A 9812-nucleotide genomic window follows, 5' to 3' on the forward strand; every position below is an offset into this window, starting at 1 on the left:
TTTTCCACAAAGTAGTTGGAAAAGTAATTGAAACTACTTTGTAGTAGTTACAAATATAGTTTAATTACTTTTTGCAAGATGTAGTTAATTAGTAATTCCAATTACTTTTAAGGGAAGTAGTTAGTAGTTGTAGTTAAACTACCTCATGAGTAGTTACTGCCCATCACTGGAAAGGAACCACATCGAAGCCAGATAAATGCTGTATACACTCTCTATTCAGGATTCATTCTCTCATTCTATGTTCTTGTTTACAAACTCTATACAATCTAGAAAACTTCTTTCATAAGGGTTGGCGCGCCTGCGTCCACAGATATACGATGGTCAATGTGATGCAATTGGTGATAGCGTCCACAATTGTTGTTCTGATTTCTAAACCAGCGTGTGATAAAATGGGTTCATTGCTTGACTCAACGGGACTCAACAAGCTTTGCAGAATACACCTATCATTTTTCTTGCTTCCTTCTGCTACGGCTCTGGTACAATGCGTAGCGGTACACTGGAGATTGGAAGAGCATTGGTGCTAAGGATCTGAGGTTCATGACTCTACACCCTGCAAGACCTGGCGTCTAGCTTCTCTTGCAACTGTTTATTATTATTGTCTAGACGTTCCAGTGCGTACTTCAGCTGTTGAACTTCCGTATTCCTAGTTTCCTTGTCCCCCGTGTTAGTGTTTGTCGGCTCACCTTGTTTTACAAGGGGCAGGGAAAAGCTACGTTCTGTTTGAGCAAAGGTATACTTCTTTCGTCGTTTTAGTCTTCTGTATTTACGCAGCACAGGCTCGTACTTTTTAAGGAACATGGTGTTTGCGAGTTAATTTTCCACCAATGCGAATGTGTTTTTTCAAGATGTTCGTCATTGTATTGGTTTTCCTCCAAAATAGGGAGGAAAAGTCCTCCAGCTTCCCCCAAACAACAACTGCTCCCACTGCTATGTCATAGCAAAAATTCCTTCCCTCGTCCATGGCGACAAATTTAATTATTTCGCAGCACCCCTGTTGCTATGTACATGTGCAGCCTCTCCAGTGGTAATGCATAGTCGGCCAAACCGCACCGCAACACGACGAGCAATTGGTTTAGTTGGTGCGAATGCATAATGAAGTAAACACGGCGCAAAAGACAAAGGGACGGAGAAACAGACAGGACGAGCGTCACTTCCAACTTTACTGACACAAAAGGTAGTCAAAAAGAAAGGAAAATACAAACAGCGCCACAGATCTCACAGGTTCACGTACACAAGTAGTATTTTTTTTTATCTTATACAAGGAAAAAATGTGAAAAGATATCAAGGTTCACCCGTGTGCACCTTGAAGAAATTGTATTTCCCGCTCAGATAACGTAATCGAGGGCTTGCTGACACAATTATCTCTGTTATCAAAAATTCAGTAAGCTTCAATAATTTCCCGAGTAGTCTGCAATCTAGATTTCCCCAAAACAGTGGTACAAAGTAGAACTCTATGTTAAACGTTTTCTTAAGAAACGCGTTTTGTAACACGTTTCACAGATTAAACGTTTTCTTGAAACAGGTTTAAACGTGTTCTGTTAGATATACGTTCAACAGCACGTATACGCATTTAAATGTTTTCCCAGGATACGTTTAAACGTTGTCGTTCGCATAAACGTACAGCGGCACGTATACGTATATAAACGTTTTCCTAGGAGACGTTTAATCGTTTTCTTTTACATAATCGTTTTTAATCGCTTTCGGTCCTCCTCTAAACACTACAGCTCACTTTCCTTGAAAGACAGTGCAGGGTATTGTTAAAGTGACATGTTACTTTGCCCCGCTCATTTGTGTGTGTGTGAGAGATTTACTAAACTGATTTCACATGAGTACTATACAACAAGCACAACACGCACATAACATACACACAAGTTCAACGATACAGGGTGATGCAAATTGCGGCTATTAACAAATGAATGAGAGCCTTACACCTCGCACCCCACAAAACCTGGGCCTCACAAGCCGTCACAATCACACTGTACCGCTGGGTGGCACTTCTCCGGTCAAGGGGTATTGGGCACATAATGTATTGTATGCCGCCTGACTAGCTGCCAGAATATGCGGGCTATGCGGCATTCGAAGAGTACATGACAGTTGGTCTCCACACTGGCGCAGTATGGGCACATATTCGTCGGAGTAATGTTCCACACGTGGAGGCGATCACGCGTCGGCTGTATGCTCCACGCAAAACTCCACAGTGTCTCGAACAAGGAAGGAGGGAGCCACAAGCACACAGCCCTGCTCCACGCGATGGTGTCCACTTGCCAACGACGGTGAGCCCAGATTGTGCTGCTGCACGCCTCGTCCCACAAAACTGCCTGCGACATATGAGCGGGGCTGGAGAAGTTAGGGTTCACAGGGGGAGTGATCCGAGCCAGCATGCGATGGTAACCGTGAATGACAGCATGGAACCGCCGTGGTGATCGTGTTGCCGGGCGTGACGGTGCAAACGACTCCGGTGAAAGAGTGCGCACCAGAGGCCCCATCCAGTACATTAGAAGAACTTACGTGGGCGATGGCTCTCCGCAGAGGATCCGCAGAGCGGTCTTGAGTGCGATTCCACGGTTCATGAGGCCCACGTCTGGAAGGGCTAGGCTCCCTCGAAACACTGGAAGACGAAGGAAAATGCGGGCCACAGGCCTATTGCGCCTCTTCTGCCAAATAAAGGCTAAGATGGTAGTGCGGATCCGCGAGACAACTGAGCACGTTGCGATCAGCACATGACTCAGATGCCACACGCGTACACAGAAGACGCTCCGCACGAGATATGAGTGCTCGAGGTACGTCAAGTTGAATGCGCCGGCAGCCTCGCAGTTCGCGCAAAGTTCTTGCAAAGCGTTCGACCAGTTAGCAGGCGTGGGCCCGGTGCTGTCAAAGAAGACGCCGAGAATTTTTAAGGAAGTCGTGCATGAGAAGGGTAGATACGCGGTGGACATACGGTGACCCAGCAGCAGCAGATGGGTCTTCCGGAGGTTTAGAGCTCCACCAGAGTAAGCAGCGTAGATGTCGTAGACGCGACGCACCTCAGACACCGAAGACGGGTCTCGCAGAAGGGTGACGTCATCTGGATAAGCTGCGACTTTCCAAGATCCAGAAGAAGGAAGGGACAGTACGGAACGGGCGTATACTGGTGGCCGTATCAATGCTCCACAGAGAAGTGTTGATGGACAATACAAACACAGCAGGTGACAGCGGACATCCTTGCCGGACTCCCCTGGAGACCCGGAACTCCCCAGAAAAGTGACGCAGCATGTACAGGCAGCTACGGTGGTTGCTATACAGCCGTGCGATGATGTCTCGAATCCACTGAGGGAACTGATACGCTCGTAGTACAGCAAGCAGGTATGAGTGTTCCACACGATCGAAGGCATTTTATTCCGTTCGCAGCGGACACCGAACTCCGCTCCGCGTGCACTCATGGCATTGGGATCGCTGACACTCCAAAAACGGAGCTTTATCTAATCGATATCGTCCGGCAGAATTACAATTCTGGGTGTTATCCTTTTCTCCATCTCAATTTGTTCATAACGGGAGGTGTACGGCTCTTCGGGGGAATTCGCGTCAGCGCATCATGCCACAAATGTCGTGCTCATCCGTTTTTTCCCACTCTGGCGCAAGAATGATATCATTCGGGACAGTGATTGGTTCTTAATTGGTAAATGTTCTGGTTTTAGAGTGCAGTAGTGGGAAGCAGTAGGAAAGAGCAGGTTACATACTTCAGGCTAAAGTAGTCGCTCAAGGTGACAATCTTCCGCGTTGGTCTTTTCACCACAAAACTACTGGCGTAAAGAAGGTAAATACGGAATTTTTAGTATAAACTACCCAAAAGATTCAGACGTCGTCACCGCCATTACGAGCTCGACATGTTTAAAACTGTAGTGAAATACGTCGGTTCATAATGAAATGTACGGGTGTTGCATCAAAGCCAAATATGAACTGAAGTGTAAGACAGTGAGAAACTGGCGTAGTTGGTAATTACTGATGGGAACCATGGACGCGCCATGCATAACGGGGACAACTTCTGTCTCTGTCCCCGTAGTGCCTGCACGTCCATGTTTCCCATTAATAAAGATAAGAAGTTGCTTAAATAGCTATCCGTTTCGAAAGGCGTTTCGTTTCGTATTAACAAGACGTTTAAACGACCTTGACATAACATTCAACCACTTCATTTTAACAAAACGCTTAAGTGTTTCACATTAACGACACGTTTAAACGTTTCGCATGAACAAAACGTTTAAACGTTTGATAAGGAAACGTTTTCCAGACTATACGTTAATCTAAACGGCGTATAAAACGTCTAAACGGAAACGTTTTAAAGGTGGTGTCCGCGAAGATTCAATATTTCTGAAGTAAACGTAATATCTGCTTGACAATGGCTTACAGGAAAATAACGCAGGTGTTTTTTTTTTCTCCAAAATTCGGCCAGGTTTTTTCATAAAACACAAAAAACGTCGATTCCGAAAGTTCCGGTTGAAACGACCCTCTCCAGCTGCCCCCGCGTTGTTGTCTTCCGGTGACGTAATTGGCGTTGCCGGCTGGATCTGCCAATCGCGCATTCACTCAGCGGACAGCGTCGGATAGCCTGCAATCCGAAAGCATGGAAGAAGAGAACTGTTATCTATCCGTTTGTGTGTCGGAATCCGAATCGGAGGATGACATTGGCATATGCGACGAGCAATCGCCTTTTATAACGGATCCACTGCCGCAGAACAGCGAGGAAGTGGGCGTCAGTAGCCCGTCCAGCGGCGGATATACTGACCTGTCGCAACGCACCACGTTCAGGTAAGACATGCTCTCAGACTTTCTTTTCTTTTTGTACAGTATAGCACAATTTAGGTCCTAATAAAGCTGCTCATCAGGTGCTTGTGCGGTCATTGCCGCAAAGTGGAAGATGATCGGTGGCTATGTTGCCGTTACATCGACAAGGCAGCGGCCATATGCGACGAGTAAGCTGTTGAATGCGTCTGCGAGCATTCAGTATTTCCCTACATGTGTCTAGACGGCAGGCAATTAGCAGTGCACGCCAGAATGCAGAGGTTTTACTGCGCAACATACATGTCGGCCTGCAACGACGCAAACAGGTGCGTAGTCAACTGTCGTGTTTAGTTTGATATTGAGCTCATAGTTACTCAAACTACGTAACTCTTGATGCTCACACATGCTGTCCATCATTGAAAATATCCTTTAAATTGTCTTCAACATATTTGCAGTTCACTGCGCTATACAGCGTACAGGATCTTTGTGTGGTGGCTGTGGGGGAACTTGGGAAGAGGAAACAGGGGCAAAATATCCCAGCGTGTGCACTCCGGAGAATAAGGAAGGCTTTCCCATCAGAGAGTTACCGTCTACACAGAAATAACTAGGTACGTAAGTTTATGAACGTTGTCTTATTAGAATATTTTTCATGACAGGATCCCTAGTAGCACACATTGTTGCCGTGACGTTGAAGCAACATTGCAGATGCTGTCCAATGTGGAGCAACGTTTTGCAACATTCCTTAACATTATTATGATATTACCAAAAGTGGGCCAATGTTACTATCCATTTTACGATGTTCCTGCAACATGGCAGTGCAGTCCTGCTCAACATAGAAACGCCATCAGCATATCAGTGAATATCATAACAATAATTCAATCAATACAAACAAAAAATCGTAGTCACTGAGATAGCGTTTACATTTATTTCACTTTCATTACTTGGATTTGACAGCATTATGTACATGGTATAGTTGCAAAATAGATCATGAGCTATGTCAAATTCAGTTCACAAATAAAGGCCGTGTACAGCAGCTTTGAGCATTCAGGTCCATGTTCGGCATGCACAGCTTATTCCACACAAATGCACCTGGTTTACACGAAGTAGTACGCGAACGGAGAAAAGCACATTACTAAAAATTGCAAGGCTTGCAGTCATGTATCGCAAATACAAAGATCTGTAGAAAAGTTTTAACAATGAGTATCTCTTCTGGAAGTGAAATGTTCCACATGCCACTCTGAATGATGGCAAATACGATGAGAGAATGATATTATAATGTGTGGTGCTTCTTCCATCAACAGCCTGCTTGAACAGCCTCTGGATCTACACCTTTGTCTTCCCAATTATTGCGCGCAAGGTGTCGACACCCACCTCACTTGCAAATTGCTGTGCAAACCAACATCCATGCAGCTACATGTGCAGCCATGACAGTAACACCATTCAGAAGAAAGTGCATCGCATACCATCATCATCGTCACTGGAATGTTTTTCATTTTGATTCCGAGTTCGTGCCTCGAAGCATCAAGTCTTCTTCTTTTTATTCTTTTTTTTTATTTCGAAGCATCTCTGGAATCTTCAGTGTACACTAACACCAGACCGTATGGGATTCCACCCGATATATCCAGGGACGTTACGTATGCCAGTGACACATGCCTCTTTGTCAGGAATCAGCACAGAACAAATTTATGTGACACTTTAGTTCGTTTAACATAAATAAAATTGCCTAAAACACAGCCGAAAACCTCTCAAATTATTTCTTGCAGTGCGCAGTGAACTTACACAGCAGGCTAGCAAAGTTACACATACTGGTGTACGTAGCTGAATGAACATGCAGTTCATGGCTTTATGTTGAGAGACAACTGTAATCATGGGTGACGCCACAGTGGGGGGACCGCCTCGTGGAGATTTCTAACCTGCACTGAAATCTCAACACACTGCCCACTGTATTTAACGTCCCTGACGGAAGGCTGTGTTTCAGGCAACTTGACATCCTCAGGCTCAGGATTGAACCTGCAACTTGGGGGCCAGTACATGCGAACAAGCTACTAGCTAAGCCACTGAGGCCAGCAAACATGCAGCTGAGACCCCATACAGAGCATGCTTGATAGCATTTTAATGCCTGCTCAGTACTTTTATTTACTAGAGGCTTGTTCTACATCAGTGTTGTGGGGCGCCGAGGAGGAGTACGAGGGGCGCGTGGAGTTTAGGGTTCTTTTCGAGAGCACGGATCTCTAAAGTTATGCACCGACTATCGCGTGCTCAACAAGCAGACCGAACTCTGCCCCTATCCCATGCCAAACATTGACGACATCATCAACGAGACAGGTGGATGTTCAGTTTCTTCAAGGATAGATCTTTCTAAAGGCTTCTGGCAAGTCCTGCTGTCAGAGGAGACTAAAAGATACTCAGCTTTCACAACTCCGTATGGCCTTTACGAATATAATCGTCTGCCCTTTGGGTGGAAAAATTCTCCAGCATGGTTCCAAAAGATGATGACTGAAGTTCTTCAGCCATACCTAGGTGTATTCTGCAATGTATACATCGACGATATCATAGTATACTCGAAATCCCATAATGATCATACCAAGCACCTTCAGGCTGTCCTGGAAGCTCTCTCTTCCGCACATCTCAAACTGAACTTCAAGAAAAGTGCCTTTTTCCAGCCACACGTCACTTTCCTGGGCCGTGTTTTTGATGGCTTCACCAAAAGCACAAAAGCAGAGTCCGTTGCAAAAATTTCAAACCTGACCAAGCCCTACGACCTTCACTCGTTACGAGTGTTTCTGGGCTTAGCCGGGCACTTTAGACCGTTCATTCGGGACTTTGCCCTGAAAACGAGATGCCTCACACAGCTAACCCAGGAGCAAGTGCCCTTTCTATGGACTCCAGGGTGTGAAGAAGCCTACAACTTTCTAGTGAAGTCCATATCAACCGACCCTGTGCTGACACTTCCTGATTTTTCCCTCCCATTTGAACTTCACACCGACGCGTCATATTACGCTACTGGCGCGGTTCTCTATCAAAGAGACATTTTGCGAGAGCGACGCCAGCAACTCCAAGTCATCGGATATTACTCTCATACCCTCACAAAACCACAACAGAACTACACTGCAACTGAGAAGGAAGCACTGGCTGTCCTTCTAGCATTTCGCCATTTCCGCCCATATCTGGACGGAAAAAGATTCAGCTTGGTCACAGACCATTCGGCACTCGTACACCTGTTCCAAACTGCCGAACCCCGGGACAGGCTAGCCCGCTGGGTCTTTGAGATCCAGCAGTTTGACTTCGACGTTTCACACCGTAAAGGAAGTCTTCTAACTGATGCGGATGCTTTATCCCCGCTGGTAGCCCCTGCCGTCCCACATCACGAGGTCAATATCGCCAAGCTACGGGAAGGTACTGAACGTCTAGTTCTAGACAACAGTGTATTGAAAGTCCCGGAAACAATGCGAGATTTAATTCTCGAGTTGTACCACGACAGGCCTCAGTCGGGTGGACACGACGGCTTTAATAGGACATATTCCAAGCTCACGAAAAGGTTTACCTGGCCCAGAATGAAGAAAGACGTTGAAAACTACATAAGGTCGTGCCACCTATACCAAACACAGAAATCAAGTACAGACCGAAACCAGACACCATGATATTGCCACCTCACTCCTCAGTTCCTTTTGAAGTGGTGCACCTTGACTTCGCGGAACTGAAGAAGAAAGCTGAAGGGCGGCGGAGAACTCAATGTTTCCTCGTAGCCATTGACGAGTGCACTCGGATGGTAGCAGCAAGACCTGGAAAGGAGGAATCCAACTCTATCATCGCTCTCATCAGCCGTAAAATGTTTGAAGGAACAAAAGTTTTGGTTTCCGACAACGCTGCTGCTTTTAAGAGCAACGTTATACAAGCGTGGGCTGCTGATCGTGGGATCCAACTCAAGTACACTTCCCCCTTCCACCCAGAAGCAAATGGGCTGGCAGAGCGGACCATCAGAAGCATTAAGCAATACATGGCCATGTATCCAGATATCAAAGGTAGTTGGAAGTGTTGCTTGGAGGCTGCGGTTGCTCACCACAATCGTTCGTCTAGTGCGGCGTTAGGATGTTCACCACTTTGTGCCCTTACTGGAAAGCCGACCCTTCTACCGGCAGACTACACATTGGAAATTAGTGACAGGCTTTCTTTAGCGGAACATAAGAAAAGCCCAGAACAACAGCAGTCGCACCGAAATACGATGAAAAAGAACTTTGACAGACGGCATGTGACAACAATCCCACCCGTCGCCGTTGGCGACTCCGTCATGATATGGAAAGGGCTGCCTGGACACCAGCAACGAGCCCTAACGAGCCCTTTTTTGGTTGTTAAAACAGCTTCCCAGTGTGGTGTTCTGAAAACCATCGGATACACCAACGATGAGGGAAACATGGAGATCGCTGCCATCAAGAATGTCGTCCCTTACCATCCCCGGAGGGAAGGTTCTCAAAAGTGAGGGAGTATGTGGGGCGCCGAGGAGGAGGACGAGGGGCGCGTGGAGTTTAGGGTTCTTTTCGAGAGCTTGGAAATACAGAAGATAGTTTGACTGACTGTCTGAGTCTGTTTCCATTGTTGCATTGAAGACACTTTACAAGTGTACCATGACGCATTTATCTTATCTGACCTGCTGCCGAGTCCTGGGGCAATTCACATTTCATATGGCATCTGCCTCTACTACTTCGGACAATTTCACTGATGCATAGCACTGTCACACGTAACTTTCCATTTCCGACTACCTCACTATGTAGCAAATTATGGTTAACTATGGAGAGGAGGCGTTAGGCAACTTTACCTTACGGAAGATTACGTTTCGTACGTGGAACACCTCAAAAGACAGAGCACAGAATTTTAAACCTTCCTTGACTAGCCTGTACTTCAAATTGTATGGCGACTGCCTGTTTCTCACTTGTCATTTCTAGAAGTCGAAAGTGAATTTACTAAAATCAGCTGTAAAAGCAGGCCCATTATTATCATTTTGCAATTAGTCTGCATTAGCTCGTTGAGGTAATGGATTTGACTTCAAGAGGCACTTGACT

The 9812-nt window shown here is 46.1% G+C and overlaps 1 protein-coding gene across 1 annotated transcript; it reads left to right on the plus strand.

Annotated features, from left to right (window-relative positions):
• Positions 1-8392: 8392 nt before the first annotated feature.
• Positions 8393-9232, plus strand: LOC135383746 (uncharacterized). Its single transcript, XM_064613087.1, has one exon. It carries the CDS (start codon positions 8393-8395, stop codon positions 9230-9232), a length of 840 nt encoding a protein of 279 aa, XP_064469157.1.
• Positions 9233-9812: the final 580 nt, after the last annotated feature.

Source organism: Ornithodoros turicata, chromosome 1 (genome assembly GCF_037126465.1).
Source record: "Ornithodoros turicata isolate Travis chromosome 1, ASM3712646v1, whole genome shotgun sequence".
In the NCBI taxonomy this organism is placed as follows: Eukaryota; Metazoa; Arthropoda; class Arachnida; order Ixodida; family Argasidae; genus Ornithodoros; species Ornithodoros turicata.